Genomic DNA, 16,108 nt, shown 5'->3' with positions numbered 1-16,108 from the left:
AGCTCTGTAAACTCCGTATTTAATAACAAATAAATCTGGCACTTGAAAGCACATGGCGAATACAACAAGATTGCTCGCGTGGTCACGTGACCGCAAAAATGACAAAATCCTACTCAGGGGAGTCGGGAGTGACACCAGCCCCTAAATGAATACACCGAAATTCATTTACAATGTTCAAACAGCTACCGACTCCTAACTGCCTGAGTTTAAACAGCACTCAGTCATCATGGGATACATTCCCACAGTTCTAAATCAGTCCATCTCTAAAGGACATAAACTTGTGATTGGCCGAGTGACTATCACACTGCTAGTCTTCAGCTCTCTCTGTGATGTGATGCTTGTAGGGCAAAATAACTGGGTGTTTCAACTCGTAAGACAAAGGCGCACGTCCAATACGGCCTCCTACTCTCAGCAATCCATCTTGAACTTGAGGATTCAACTTGCTTATTGAAGCTCCCATCTTTTTCATTAGCCTCTTTACTGACCTTTCATCCGCTCCCGGCTGGAGAGCTGTTACATCAGGGAACTCTTTGTGTTGAACATAGCGCATGATTTCATGCTCTGCCTCGCGAAGCTCGTCAAGTTTGAGGTAATTCCTTCCTTCCGCTGAATCATGTGTGGTTGGGCAACCTTCTCTGAGTTGTAGAAACTTGTTCATAAGATACTGTTTATAGCGCAGCAACCAGGCAATTGCTACCTTGAGCTTCCACCAGGATGAATAGTACAGAATAAGCTTCTCCACGACATCACAACTGACCGCTGTCACATAAACTTGATTCTCCTTTCTGACTTCTGGATCTTCATCCTTGAGGCAAGGGACCTCAATCATCTTTGGCCAGTATTCTCCCCCTTTCCACAAAAACTTAGGACCTGTCAGCCATCGGTTGTTCTTGTTCAGAACGTCTAGCTTTAGACCCTTTGATCCATCATCTGCCAGGTTCTCGTCTCTGTTGACATATCGCCATTCTTGGGGAGCAGAACCATCATGTATAATCGTCAGGCGGTTGGACTCGAAGGTGTGAAATCTCTTGGTTTCATTGTTTATACACTTCAAAACAGAGTTGGAATCTGTCCAGTAAATGACTTTGTTCACAGTCAGATCCAATTCATCACGGATAGCATGGCTGAGTTTCACAGAGATGACTGCTGCAGTCAACTCAAGTCTTGGAATGGAAATTTCTCTGATTGGAGCTAACCGGGCCTTGCCCATGACGAACGAACAATGGACTCGCCCCTCAACATCTTCAAAACGAAGGTATGCGACCGATGAATAACCTTGTCTCGAGGCATCTGAGAACAGGTGTAACTGGGTTTCTTGAACCTTTACAAATCCTTTGGGTCTGAAACAGCGATCAATCTTCACCTCTTCAAGCTTGCTAAGGTCGTCTAGCCATCTTGACCACTGCACAGTCTCGTTCTCTTCAAGTGGTTCATCCCATCCAATCTTCTTTCTGGTTAACATCTGAAGTAGCAGTTTTGCCTTCATGATGTATGGTGCAATGAACCCAAGTGGATCAAATAAAGAATACACAACAGACACTATGCCACGTCTTGTCACTGGTTTCTTGGAAGACGCACTCATAAGTTTGTCTGAGACCTCCCACACAAATTTGTCATCTTCAATGTCCCACTTCATTCCTAAGGCACTTTGGGTTGGAAGCTGTTCAAGCTCCAAGTTCACAACTGTCTTAGCTCTCTCTGATTCTGGAATAGCAGCTATGACTCTCCTGTCATTACTGCACCATTTTGTTAGATGAAAACCACCTTTGCTGAGCTGCTCACGAACTTTGTTTGCCAGCACAATTGCGTCTGTCACTGTTTCAGTTGACTTCATGAGGTCATCGACATACATGTTCCTGTTGATGACACTTGCAACTTCTGAATTCTGCCCTCCGTCCATCTCTGCAGTTTTCTTCAAACAAAAGTTCACAACACTTGGCGATGACGTCGCTCCAAATGTGTGTTTCACCATTCGGTACTCCACTAACTCTGCTGATAGCTCTCCTCCCTCCCACCACAAAAATCTTAATGCATCAGAGTCTCTGGGTTCCACTCTTACTTGATGAAACATTGATTGTATATCGGCTACAAGGCCGACAGTCTCTTGGCGAAAATGGCTCAACACCCCTACAATATGATTAGTTAAGTCGGGGCCCTGCAACAATTGCTGATTCAAAGACATCTTGGCAAACTGAGCCGCACAATCAAAAACTACTCAGACTTTCTCCGGTTTTAATGGATGCATAACTGGGTGGTGGGGCAAATACCACACTGGTCGGTCTTCTGGGTGTAGCTCATTGGTTGGTACTCTCTCTGCATGGCCCTCTTCAACGTATTCATTCATGGTTGCATTGTGCTTGGAAAACAAGTCTTGGTCTTTGAGGAGACGTTTCTTCAGAAGCTCAGCTCGACGCTCGACCATTGACCTGTTATTTGGCAAATAAGGTGGATCATTACGCCACGGCAGCGCTACTTGGTAATGCCCATCAACCATTTTCAACGACTGTTCCATCTTCTCTAGTGCTTTCTTATCCTCAATTGAAAGACTTGCGCTTGAGCTCACAACAGAATATGCAAAGTCAGTTTTCCAAAGTTTCTCAAGTTGCTCATGTAAAATCTCATCTTGTATTTGACGCTTCACTTCTGCATCTCCACACTGCAGGTTTACATCTGTCTCATTTCCTCCTAATTCTCCAACTTCACTCTCCTCTTTCTTCTCAACACCACCTTTCTGTCCTTCAAACTCTACAACCTCTGGCTCATCAACATAAAACTCCTTGTTACCCAGGCGAACAAAATTAACTGAACAAGGTCCACTATCTCCAGTGCCGCCCAAGGGACCCATAACTGTCCAACCCAACGAGTATCGCACAGCTACTGGCTCATCATGTCCACCTGACTTACATTCCAATGGGACAAACAATGAGGGCTTCTCCTTTAGGCCTATGATAAGACCGACATCTGATGCACTTAACTCTGGCAAATCAACATCCCTTAAATGGGACCAGTTCAAAATGTCTTCCCTCTTGGGAATGCAACTGACTGACACTGGTATCTGCTCAACAGTTCTAACGTTCAACAGTTCCTCTGACACTCTGCCATCCAACGACGTAACAACAATATCTACCACGTGGCCTTCAACGTTCTTGGACCCTGTCACTCCTTGTAGCTCATAGTTACATCTTGAGCCCCATGACCCGAGGTCATTGAAAAGCTGTTCCTTGCACAAAGTCACCTCACTACCGCTGTCTAGTAGCGCATACGTCTCCACAGTCCTCGTCCCTCCCTTGGCTGTAACCTTAACAGGAAGGACTCCTAGGCAAACACGTCTCTTGCCGGCCCCAGTTGCTACTGTCACAGAACTTGCACCTTGCCGTTCTTGAGTCGCTCTTTGGACTTCACCTGAATTACTTGTGGCTGCATTAACTTGTTGAAGATGATCTTCAGCATCAAGAGAGGAACCATGAGGGGTAACACTGGTAGAACTTACTCTCTCTGTCTGATCTTTGGGAGTGGGGTGTAGCAGAGTATTGTGATCCTCAACACAACCTCGCACCTGACACTTGAAGGCTTCCTTGGGACAACGATCTTTAAAATGTCCTCCGTTGAGGCATTTGAAGCACAGCCTCTTGCTTAACGCCAACCTTTCTCTTTCTGGATACGGCAGCTTCTTGAATTTCTCACACCTCCATAATCCGTGCTGTCCAAGACAAGCAGGACACTTTCGGTTGGCACCCGATGTTTTACCATTTTGGTTTGCTTTCTGATCAAGTTCAACTTTAGTTGTCATTGAGGTTAGCTTTGATAGTGGTTTCTCTACCTTCTCTCCATTTCTTTTCTTCTCTCTTGAAGAGCTTGCAGCAAGATCTTCTCCAAATTCATTGTTCACAAGCTTTGCTCGGGCCTTTACAAACTTCAGAAAATCCTCAAATTTTGGCCTTTCTCCTGCTTCAATGATTCTCCCTGCACATTCTGCCCACTTTGCTCTCATAAAATAGGGTAGCTTCCTATTCAGCTCCATCAGGGTGTTGGTGTGGTTCAAGTCACTGACATATTCAGGACCCATTCCCTTCAGGGTTCTCTCTGCTATCTCAAGGCTTCTTGAAAACTCTAACAATGCTGACCCAGTGCTAGCTTTCAATGGTGGCAATTGTTCTAACTTCTTTAAATGAGCTTTCGCGATAACATGAGGAAGACCGAAATCTTCTTTCAGGGTTTTCTTTGCAGATTCATAACCTTCTGACACTGGTAGGTTTACACAACTTTCAATCGCTTCTCTAGCTTTACCAGCACAGGACGAATGCTCTTATTTCAGTGCCTTTAGGCAAAACCGAAAGCGTCCCTAAAGGTTGACATAAGCTTTAGGCGTCTTTAATTGTAAACCGAAATATCCAAAAGCTAACAGCTACCTTTCATGAATCTTTAATTGAACATTAGGTGAACTTTAATAACGTAAATCTTTTAGCATCCTTTAAGTGGTCTCTTTTTTGGCACAAAAGAAGGTTTTTAATTAATATACATTTAATTAACCTTTGAGGTGAGAATTAAACGAGTCTCGCTGTTTTGACATCTTTAATTGACGCACTAAAGATAGTCTAATTGTAATCTGAACTGTCAATAGGAAATGCATCACAAATTAGCCGGCACTTGCGTCGGACAGGAATAGCAAATTTTGTTCCATGTGCAGCAGCAAATTTTGTCAAAACATCTGAATTGAAAGCAACGGGTTTTCATTTTCGCATCTCCTTTATAAAACGCATGGAGTGCGATGACAAGAAAGGATATGTTTACTGCACTCATTGTAATGACTTCGTGTCACGTTCAACTTTCGAAAGGCATGAGCGAAAACGTAACAAGTCGAATTTGACAGATACTTTCGGGTCGACTTCAAATTCCCGTGATTTGTTTCAAGAAATTTCAAGTTCATCTGACGATGAAGGTTAGTTACCTTAAATACAGAGAACGTAACTACTATTCAACGTTGCTTGAGGCGATAGACCACTGCCAACTAATTTTATCTTTTACACCAAATCCTTACAGGACCCACAGATTTTGTTCAGGAAGAGCGTCTTGAAATCGAAGCAGAAGTTGATAATTCTTGGTCAAAAGCTGAGCAGGTGAGAAAGGAAGAACGCGAAGTTTGTGCATTAACTTTTATCATGCAAATTGTAAAAGTTTGTAGTCAACAAACAGGACACTTTTGCGAAAGCTATGTTATCTACTAATGATCTTTGGTTGTTGTTTAATGCTGCCGTTCATTCGTTTGTTTGTTTTTTTCATTAACATAACTCTTAAGAGTACTTTATGAGAGGTGAAACATAGATTGTCCGTTCTGAAATTCCTGTCTTCTATATAGCCAACGGACTTGCCGAAATCCGAGGCAGCATACTCTACCAGCGACAACGAATATGGGGATCTAAACAGTACCGATGATGAAAACCAGAGCGACTGTTGCAGTTCGAGCTCTGACGGTGACGAAGAAATCTGGAATGGTGTGCTGCCTGAGATGATATCGAGAGATATAGAAAACGCCCCTCCCCTTCCGGAAGCTCAAGGCCACCAAACAGCACTTCAAAAAGTAAATTCATTGATTTTCTGGTTCATTTACTTTCTGCTAATCTGGCAGGTGACTTGCCACCTCAGCGATAATGGTCTCGCTTGGTTGCTCAATTTCCTTGTCTCGTGGCTCAGGGTTCTTGGCGTAGAAATTTCCAATGAGGTTTTTGAAAAATTAGCGATGAGCTTTCCGGGATCCTTGTACCTTGTGAGGCAATTCCTAAATGTTGATAGAGACGATTTCAATAAGTTTGTGGTTTGTCCAAAGTGGAAGAAAACTAACTTGTGATGCCACACTCGTGACAAAGGTTACTCTTCAAAATGGAAAAACTTGCTTCTACCCTATCAAGTACTACTGCAGCAACAGCATCATAGACCAACTGGAGAAGTTGGTCTTGAGAAAAGACTTTCCCATAAATTGTGAATTGTGGAGAAAACGAGAAGTGGGGGAAAATACCTTGGCTGATGTTTACGATGGAAATCTATGGAAAGAATTCCAGAACGTCAGTGATTCACCTTTCTCGAGTACGAAATTATGGGTTTATGTTGAACTTTGACTTTTTCCAGCCGATGAAACACCGCAAGGATTATTCCGTTGGAGTGTTTTACTTAGCAATTTTAAATCTGCCCAGGTCTGAACGGTTCAAATGGGAGAATATCATTATTGTAGGCGTTGTTCCTTCATTGGGCAGAGAACCCAAAGATCTAAATGAATTTCTTGAGCCAGCTGTGGATGAGTTGAAAGCCTTGTGGAAAGGGGTGAAGATCAGACCGATGCTGCTTGAAGAAGTTTTTAGGTGGTTTTGGGGAAAAGAGAGATTACTCTGGATTCAACAGAAGCTCATGGAAACCCCGCACAAATGAAGAACATCGTCGAATGGCCATTAAAATTACTCAGTGTAAAACGAAAGCCCGAAAAAATTTGCTAGGGCAACAAAGTGGTATCACCCACTATAGCATTTTACTGAGACTCGATTACTTTGATGTTATTAGATTTTGCACGGTTGATCCTATGCACAATCTCTTTCTCGGAACTGCCAAAAGAATGTTTAAACTATGGACAGACTCAAAACTTTTTTCGCCCAGCCAACTGAACGAAATCGAGGAAAGGATAAAATCAGTCGAGGTTCCTAGTGACATCGGACGATTACCGATGAGGATAACCAGTAATTGTGGTTCATATACAGCAGAGCAGTGGAAGAACTGGACACTCATTTACTCTATTTTCTGCCTTCAAGGTATTCTACCAGAGGAACATTTCCGGTGCTGGCAGACATTTGTGTTAGCATGTAAATATTTGTGCCAGTCCGCTATTACGAAAACAGAACTTGATATTGCCGACGGATTGATTCTAAAATTTTGCAAATCAGTGGAGACTCTTTATGGAAAAGATGCCATTACCCCAAATATGCACTTGCACAACCATTTGAAAGAGGTTATTCTCGACCACGGACCAGTTACTAGCTTTTGGTGTTTTAGCTTTGAAAGATTTAATGGCATACTGGGCAGTACAACAAACAAAAGATCCATCGAACTCCAAATCATGAGAAAATTCATACTGACAAGATTCCTAAAGGACATGACACTACCAAACGAGTTTCAAGGAGATTTTCTTAAATTTTGTTCACCTGAAGAAAGTACAACCCCAGATGATAAAGATGTTTCCCCTTCCGACTGGCCGACGGTCTACGAATTTTATAATGTTGCTACGAATGTGCCACTACGTGAAATAAACTGGATGAATAAATCGGGGATTAATGTTTCGTCATGCTTCAAGCTCGTTTCTTTTGATACCGATGATTTGAAATTACTGACCGCCGTCTATAGAGTGATGTACCCAGAGAGGCGAATTGAAGAGAGTAATCTCGCAGAAACTATATATAAATTTAGCTCGTTTAAAATCTGGTCAACTACGTATGGGTCCAAAATGCAACCAAGAGGAATACGTTCTGCCAAGATACTAGCATCCTGGCCAGCAAAGAATGGACAAGTCCTTCAAGACGCGTTTGTTTTATCTCCAGGCATCGTCCAGTACTATTTTACACATTCAATCAAGCTTGGAGAGGAACATGTCACGCACTACTTTGCATGTGTAAGATGATTTTTAGCCCATGAGGAATCTTATTTTGCAAACCCAATTAAAATCTATAAAAATAAATTCCATCCAGGGGGGCCAGCATCGTTTATGCCACTCCAGAGGGTATTTTCCAGGTTTGCCTCTGCTGAACTTGAGCTGGAGGGGCAACAAACAATTGCTGTTGCACAAATAACAAGGAATGTGTTCTTGTAAAAATATCGCACACAGGCATTCACAATCATCCCTGAATCAAAACGTAAAGGGAGCATCGTATTAGAAATAGTAAGTATCTTTACACAGAGGAAAGTCCTAATTGCTTTTAAAAGTTTGTGGTAATAAGAATGTTCGAATGTATTTCTAAAGTTCAGCTGGTTACTAAGTAAATATCTAATAATTCCATACAGTTAAGATTGCTTTTTGATTAACTGTGATCTCCCTCAAAAGATTCCACTTGAGGTTCCAGCTTAGCCAGTACAAAAGAGAACAAAATGTGACCTTGGCAAGGTATAGTCAGTTTATAATTACATTCTATTACAACAAAGTGAAATGAGGCCTTTGTTTCAGTTGGAAGCCCAACATGTGGAGTTCCCAACCCTTTTACTTCAAGGACTGGTTAATAAGCAACTCTCCCTAACACACTAGCAATACATCAATATCATCACAAATATATCAAAAAAACTGTATGAAAGGAATTTAGAAAAATAATATTGAGATCTTAGGGGGTGAAATGGGTAGATAGGGGCACATAGTATACAAGTTAAAATATTGTTTTCTGAAATTCATCTGTGAACAGGTAGATTCATAATAACAAATGAAATATTCTTCTGATTAAAAGACTGCGACTCCAGAGAGTCTGTGTATAGGAAAGAAACTAAATTGACCAGAGATTAAGACTGTCTCAAAAAAATTACTCAGAAAGTTGTCAATTGCAGTCTGTACCAAACTTCAAAAAAAAATACTAAACAAAATAAATTGGAACAAAATATCTAGGTTTAGAGAAATGAATGTGGTCATAACCTATCCACATCTTCCTGAGGCCTGGCAGTATATGAACTTTGACCTTTGCAGCCTATGCTAGGTATTGAGATTCCACTTACTGAAACCCTGACATTCTTAAAACCTTATAACCAGTATGTATGTAGAGAGAGTCTCAAACAAAAAATAACAATAAAGAGAGAGAGAGTTTGTTCTTGAAAGAGTTGAAATGTCTATACCCACTTACATCTTCCTGGAGCCTGGCAATGTACGGATTTTGACATTTGCAGCTTTAGCTAGGCATTGAGATTCCACTTACTGAAAAACTTGACATTTTTAAAACCTTACAACCAGTATGTATGAGAGATAATTGATATTTGACTGATATAACATAGACAGTTACTTCTGGTGGCCCCTCTCAAGTTAAGCTCTGGAAGCTTCAGTCACCATTCAGTTCTGCTAATGCCATAATTTTTTGATGTTGTTCAGTTAAGAAGCAGATATTCTCCAACTTGGATATAGTTGTTTTGCATTCCTTTGACTTTGAATGTCAAGTGTGCCGGAGAAAAGAGAAAAGTAAATCCCTGCTTGAATACAGACACAGTCCTCTGGTGGTTACAGTCGACAACCGAAATGGGTCTGGCCTCCAGGTTTGAGACCTATTTAACAGCTCAGTGCACGTATCAAATAAAAAAAAAAGCAGGAACCATAAAGCATAAAAATAAAAACGATACGAGCATATCATTGCCGAGGTACCAAAGGGTAAGACCAAAGTATGGGCAATCTGCACTGCACCTCTCCTTGGGACGCAAAAATAAACAAGCACTGAGAGGAGCGCACAAAACTCTCCACCCAGCTGGGATTGCCTTCTCTGGGCTGACTGCATGAGGTTTGAATCCTCACAAGGGACTCAAATTCTAATGTTTTTTCTTTCACTATCCTACACAAGATACCATTAGCTCTCTGTGATCCAACTTGTCCATTGGAAGTGAAATGTCGTCTTCTGAAACATGATCCTCAAGCTGAAAAAGGAAGAGTGCTTGAAGTAAATGACGTGTGCTTATAACCCAGTGGCAGATCTAGGGGAGGGCCGCCCTCCCTTATTTTGGGTAATGAAATAAATGCGGAGGGAAGAAAAGCCAGCACAAAAATACATGTACAAAACAGTTGGTTTCGCCCAGTGACCAAAAAGCAGTCACTCGTAAGCTGTACCATGCATTAAGATTACATATTTTGAAAAAGACCTGACAGGCTGAAACCTACTTTCAACTGAAACAATTGTAGCACACGAAAATTGTGGTAACAACTGACTAGTCTACATATTAACAGTTGTTCAGTTTGGGACTGTACCAAGCGATGAGAGTCTATGTTATTGGAAGATTTTGTCATGTCTATACCCACTTTCAAAGGAAACAACATTATCACAAAGTTAAAAAATGTAAATGTAACAGAAATGTGGTCACTTGTAATGATCCAGGAGCATTAAGATCTGACTAAAACTCTGTCACTCACAACCCAAACCTTGCGTAAAGATTCCACATTTTGAAAAACCTGACATACTCAAACCTACTTTCAGTTTAGAAGCCATACATTCAAACGCATGAAAATTGAGTAAAGCCTGTCTTGTCTACTTATGTATAATTTGTCAAAAAAAAATTTTTGACACTTGTCTGTGGAGCCTGAACCAAGCATTGACACTCTATATTCTTTATATATCCTTAAGCATATCTTATTTTACTTTAGACTGAGTAAATGTTTATCAGAAAGCCACAAAATTCTTAGTAAAAATAATGTGGTCACTCACAATGATCCAGGAGCATTAAGATGACTAAAAACCTCTCACTTGTAATCTGCAACTTGTATGGAATTTCCACAATTTGGAAAAAACCTGACATTCAAGAAGCTACAACTCATGGCCAAAGTGCTCAGCACCCTGCTCTCCCCTTACTTGGTGGTTGACAACCTTACACTCAACAAAGTAAAAAGTAAATCTTGAAATAAACTCCTTAATAAGTTTATTGCAAGACCCACCTCCTCCCCCCCCCCCCAAAAACAATGTTGCCTGAAACTCTGAAACTAGTCACCATTTTTAGTCAGTATATTTGATTGATATCACTCATCACAACCTAAAAAATGGTCAACCAGACCAGCTATTATTAGGGAGATGACAATCAGTTAAGAATTAAGACATACTTTAATCCCTAATTGCAATGCAATTTTTCCTTTTGCCAAACTTTCAAAAGTGTCCTTGATGTTTATGTTCATAACAAGTATCATGTATGATTACTTAAAGTTTTAAATTCAAAATACAATCAAGGAATGAAGCTTACATTCCTTAAATGGCACTGAAATGAGGTTTTTAATGACCATACTCTAGTATTCATGTGAGCTCAATGCCACAACTGCTCTTTAGGTACCCCTTATCTATCAAGGCCACCTGACTAAAATGTCTTTACCCTAATAAGCCCACTCCTCTCTCCTCCCACTAAACAAAAAATCTACAGTATTGGTTGTATTGTTATTGATTTGACTGTATTAAATTGAGCTTATCTTGTTATTCATTCCCTCCTAGTCAAAATAAAAATGTATATACCCTCCACTGTTGAAAAGCAACCCGCTATTTCAAAAAAGTCCATTACCTCCCACACCGTCCCCCCTGCCCCTACTTATTTGTTCTCGATTGAGTTCTGTTTGCATGCCATACATACAAGCTTTTTTTATCACAAGCTTACTTTCGTAATTGTTCTAATCACACTTAAAAGAAAACAATTCACAATTGTATCAAGCATCGATCACATATCATTACACAACAAAATCACTTTCTTGCACAAGAAATATAATCGAATTAATTAACTTCGATGCCGTGACTTGACGCTTAGATAAATTTCCTTTGTTACAAGATATATGAACAACTTACCTTGATGAAATTTAGGTATCGGTACAAAGCAGTTTGCTTGAACAAGTGAAGATCGAACGTGTAGTAGAAGTTTTCCCGCCACAAAAGACCTCCGTGTTTCCTTGCTTCCAATTACACTTGAGTCTTCATTCGTACTCGCCAGCGTTAGCTAGGCCCAGTAAACTCGGTACAGTGTATATCACAACGAGGCACAATATCAACAGGAGGTCCTTCCAGGTTTGGTATAGGATAATCGCGCGCTTTTTTGAATCTCAATTCCGTTGACGACTTGGTTAACAAAGCATCCGAACGAAGCGATTGTTGTCTGGTTATTTTACAGCTAATTCAGAGTTAGGGAAAGTAAGCGAAGGAAATGGCAGAAAGACGAGTAAACGATCGCGGACAAAATCAAGATGATAATGTGGTTCCAGCGCCAATTAGAAATAGTAACATGTCCGAAGAATGCATCGTACTGCTGGAGGAATTGATCCGCAGCAACCGGGCTCTGGCGAGCGAAAATGAAAAGCTGCGGCAGCAGCAAGAGCGCAGCAACAAATCGAACTTAGAGGCTCTTCAGCGGATTGAGAACCGTCTTGAAACTGGTGATAAAGGAGCCAAAGTCCGTCGGCGCCAAAATAGACAGAAGCCAAGGACGATAGTAGTTCCACCAGCTTGTCGAGTGAGTAGAAAAACTTAACCAATGAGCATAAATAATGTGATATATGTTCATGATTTGCTGAATTCAGTTCTGTTTCGTGGAAGATTTGCTTTTATGTTGAGTACGTGTTTGGCGTGCAAATTATATGCAAAACTCAATTATTTAGGCGGTAATCATTTGGCATAATTATGTGTGGTTACATTTACTTGATAATCCCCTTTACCATAAACAGGTCTACCAGAAAGGTTTTTTCCTCCCTGTTCTTTCAACGAGAATAATCCAGTACGAAAATTCATGTTATTATCTTTTCTCTTGAACCCTTTTGACTTTCCCTGTTTTAATCACACAGATGGGTACTTGTGTAAAAAGCGTGGAAGTAGAAATAGGGGAAAGGTGACAAATTGATTGTTGAAATTATTTCAATCTTTTAGAGAGCTGTGAGAAGGATATATAAACTTCTTTTAAAAAAAGACGACTTTGGTGGATTTTATCTTGACGAAGAGTGAGTAACATGTTATTATATTCAAAGATATTTTACTTTATATTGATTAAACCGTGAAATTAGAGTCTAAGCTGCTGCTAGAAATATTGAGATGTTATGTGAATACCTTATTGTTGTTGCTTTTATCTAAGTGTTAATACTGTTAAAACAGAATACGTGGCTTAATCACGGTGTTTGTTCTTGTCTCAGAGTAAATTCTGATAACAACTATGGAATTTTTGAGCGCACAGTAGAGCAGGTTGTACATCAACAGGGAGGACCTGAAAAGTGTCCCTGGACAAAGGATATCATTGAAGGTAGCTATCAATAATCATAGCACATGCATTTCACTTTCATTGGGGTGTCATTATGATTTTTTGCAGGTGGGCATAAGAATTTGGCACTTAAGTGTATTGATGTATATCTCTTTTATAACAAGTTGAGTTTCACTGAAGGCCTTGGCTTAAAAACATCCAGACAAAATCGTGCTCACAGTTGGTCAATTTGTCTAGAGCCTAGTCCTTAAAGATACCCCTGCTTTTAGTCTGTACCATCAGTTAGTGTCTTTAATCACTTTTCCCTCAACAAAAATTTCATCATAGAACTAGCATTCAGTAACACAGTTAGATATCATGCAACTTCTAATGAGCACCCTCATTATATGTTTCAAATTTAGGACAAGAGGAAGGGTATATTTTTAATTTTTTCCTAATTTACATAGTAACTTTCTCAAATGTTGCAGAAATTTAAATATGTTGCAAACTAGAACTTTCAGGTTAATTTCTTGTCTCTGAAACATTAAGTTCAGTGTAAATCCTCAACAAAGCTTACTTCACACCTTAGCAATGAATCACCAAGGACATACTGCAAATTTATATAACTTGGCAAATATTCCTATGCGGCCAGCCATAAATGATTATAAATTTGAACATTGTCATTTATTTATATGGGAATCTTTTTATAATCAACTTCTCATGGCATGTTGATAATTATTTCTTTGAACAGCTGCTTTACAAAGATATTTTAAAACGTGCCTAGAAACACATAAGCTGAAGAGCAGTAATCGCTATGAGGCACATAAACAAAAAACAAGAAAGAGTGGTCGCCAAAGAGAGGTATTTATTGGGATACTATTTTAACATTTTACTTTTCATATACCCTGCTGTTTCCCATTGAATGCATTTTTTTTTGCCACTTCAAAATTGGATGGCTTTGCATATAGACACTTTTAAGGGACTGTGTCCTGTCAAAATTGTTTTGTGCCTATGAGAGCAATTGTTAAATGAATTATGTATTCTAGTCTGTATCTAGAGCCTTCCTTACAAAGAAAATCTTTGTAAAGTAAATTTGGTAATTGTATAATATCATTTTAAAGATGGATCTGTAGTTGAGGAAAAGAATGAAAAATATTAAGATGTGATTTGAGATCAATGATAGCTTGTATGGACCATTTGATGAAAAATAAAGGACAAGGAGACTCTATAGTATAACATGCTTAAGAATTCCATTCTTACACTGTGTGCACATGCATATCAAGAGAAATTAGTAATTTGGATCATATTTTCCATTTGAGGTCTTATAATACCCTTCTCATGCTTGTTGTATATTTTTGTTTTTTCAGAAGTTAATGAGACGAACTACAGCCCTGGAGCTGGTCAACTGGGCTGACCAGCATGAAAAGGGGAGAGTGGCGGAGGTTCTTGTGATGGAGGCGATGAGCAGTGAAGAAAGCTGTTACGAGGATGATGATGATATAAATAACTCAAAATTAACAAAATACTCTGTCCATCGCCTTCAATGGGAGAGTAGAAGAATGAAAAAAATAAAAAAAAAACTTAATAAGGCATATAGGAAAAAACTCACTTCAAGAGCTAAGGAGAGAATCCTACCCAGAGTTGATGGGCAACCTCTGAGATGCCCACCAACTGAAAATTTTCCAGGGTGGGCAATAAGGCAGTAAAAAAAATTGTTTTATCAATTTAAGGTGACAAATTGATTGTTGAAAAAAGTATTAATCAGCCATGTCTAGAATGAAGGTCTTTTAAATGCCTGCGTGAGACTTCTTTTTCATTGAATATGTTAATTAGCAATTTTAATGGTCTCATTATCTAAAGTAAGTAATTGTGAATTCTTCAATTTTATATTTTAATTTCCTCCATATGAGATACTTTCTTCCATATTGATGTACAGGTCGGCAAATAATTGATAGCTATTGCAAATTTAAATTGATTTAGAAAAATATACTGATTTTTTAGATTGATAGGTTGAACTTATTTTTTATTGTTAGTATCAGTTCAAATTGCATTTCTTAGTGGCTGGATTTGAGATTGAAATTTGTGAATTAATAGCTTTTTGTGTAGTGTGTTGCTACAGCTAGTTATATTCTGTAGTTCTTATATTTTTATATTGATAAAGATTCTATTCTATTCTATATAGATGACTGAGATTATTATGTGAATTATACATTAATGAAAGAGAAATGCTTAATAAAGTATGACAATTAGTAATTCAAACATTTTGATGTCTCTTTTTTAATTATGTATGTGCCTCAAATGAGATATCCTCAGCTTTATTGTGGGTTTACTCTATCTCGGGAGGAAGTGAGTTTTCAACGAAGCTATTTCATCACTGCAATTTCAAACATTCTGTAATTACTTGTATGTGTGATGTCTCTTTTTCTAACAATTTAGAAGTTTCCCAAAATATTATAATTTATCATAATATAAATGTGGGTGTGATTAAGCAAATCAAAAGTCAATTTAAGGTGAAACCTACAGCTTTTAGAGGCACTTAAAGGTCACTAAATGATGAATTTTAACAAAACTTGAAATTTAAGAGGACCTGAAAGTACAACTAAAGATGAATTACAACAAAACCTGCAACTTTAAGTAGTACTTAAAGGGAAACAAAAGATTAAAGAAACCTTTAAGTTGCCTTTACAAGTAGAAGTTTTGGCAATTAAAGACGAGTTTACGAGAATTAGGAGGATTCTTAAAGTCAATTAAATGGTTATTTAGGTTTACTTTCATATGATCCTAAAGTGTTCATGAAATGGTTCATAAGGAGAGTTTAATTGACTTCTGAAAGTTCAATTAAAGATTCATTTCAGAACTTTCGTATGTCACCTAAAGATGTCTTAAATACTTCTAATGTTAACCTTTAAGTTACCTTTAAGGAAACTTAATTTAGTCATTTCATCCTGTGCAGTACAGTGTTGAATTAGTAACTGAAGACTTCTAGAACCATCGGTATCATCTTCCAAGCAGGTTTCAAAGTTGCGCATGAATGACACATAGTCAATTGGATTTCCACCAAAATGCATGTATTCTATCTTGGGAGTGTTCATAACTTGACTCAGAGTTTTAACTATCTGCTGACCGGTATTCAAATCAGCTTGCATTGGCAAATTTCCTGAATTTCCCTGTGGATGACCCGCTACAACTTGAAAGTTCTCGGTGGGGGGGT

General features: G+C 39.0%; 3 protein-coding genes and 1 pseudogene across 3 annotated transcripts; 2 read left to right on the top strand and 2 right to left on the bottom strand.

Moving 5' to 3' along the window:
• Positions 1-307: 307 nt before the first annotated feature.
• Positions 308-2,182, bottom strand: LOC136278291 (uncharacterized). Its single transcript, XM_066161804.1, has one exon. It carries the CDS (start codon positions 2,180-2,182, stop codon positions 308-310), a length of 1,875 nt encoding a protein of 624 aa, XP_066017901.1.
• Positions 2,183-2,215: 33 nt separating this feature from the next.
• Positions 2,216-4,066, bottom strand: LOC136278290 (uncharacterized). Its single transcript, XM_066161803.1, has one exon. The coding sequence runs from the start codon at positions 4,064-4,066 to the stop codon at positions 2,216-2,218; it is 1,851 nt and encodes a 616-aa protein (XP_066017900.1).
• Positions 4,067-5,506: 1,440 nt separating this feature from the next.
• LOC136278289 (uncharacterized) lies at positions 5,507-7,846 on the top strand (annotated as a pseudogene).
• Positions 7,847-11,877: 4,031 nt separating this feature from the next.
• LOC131796434 (uncharacterized) lies at positions 11,878-14,603 on the top strand. Its single transcript, XM_059114021.2, has 5 exons — positions 11,878-12,183; positions 12,594-12,664; positions 12,854-12,960; positions 13,649-13,758; positions 14,265-14,603. The coding sequence occupies exons 1-5, from the start codon at positions 11,878-11,880 to the stop codon at positions 14,601-14,603; spliced, it is 933 nt and encodes a 310-aa protein (XP_058970004.2).
• The last annotated feature ends 1,505 nt before the right edge of the window (positions 14,604-16,108 follow it).

This window comes from Pocillopora verrucosa, chromosome 14 (assembly GCF_036669915.1).
Source record: "Pocillopora verrucosa isolate sample1 chromosome 14, ASM3666991v2, whole genome shotgun sequence".
Taxonomy (NCBI): Eukaryota; Metazoa; Cnidaria; class Anthozoa; order Scleractinia; family Pocilloporidae; genus Pocillopora; species Pocillopora verrucosa.
The sequence above is the reverse complement of the archived record's forward strand: the minus strand, read 5'-3'. Positions and strand labels throughout refer to the sequence as shown.

Coding starts and splice junctions, on each gene's coding strand:
- LOC136278291 (XM_066161804.1), bottom strand. CDS start 2,182: ATGTCTTTGAATCAGCAATTGTTGCAGGGCCCCGACTTAACTAATCAT.
- LOC136278290 (XM_066161803.1), bottom strand. CDS start 4,066: ATGGGTCCTGAATATGTCAGTGACTTGAACCACACCAACACCCTGATG.
- LOC131796434 (XM_059114021.2), top strand. CDS start 11,878: ATGGCAGAAAGACGAGTAAACGATCGCGGACAAAATCAAGATGATAAT. Junction 12,184..12,593: donor TAGTTCCACCAGCTTGTCGA/GTGAGTAGAAAA, acceptor TCAATCTTTTAG/AGAGCTGTGAGAAGGATATA. Junction 13,759..14,264: donor AGAGTGGTCGCCAAAGAGAG/GTATTTATTGGG, acceptor TTGTTTTTTCAG/AAGTTAATGAGACGAACTAC.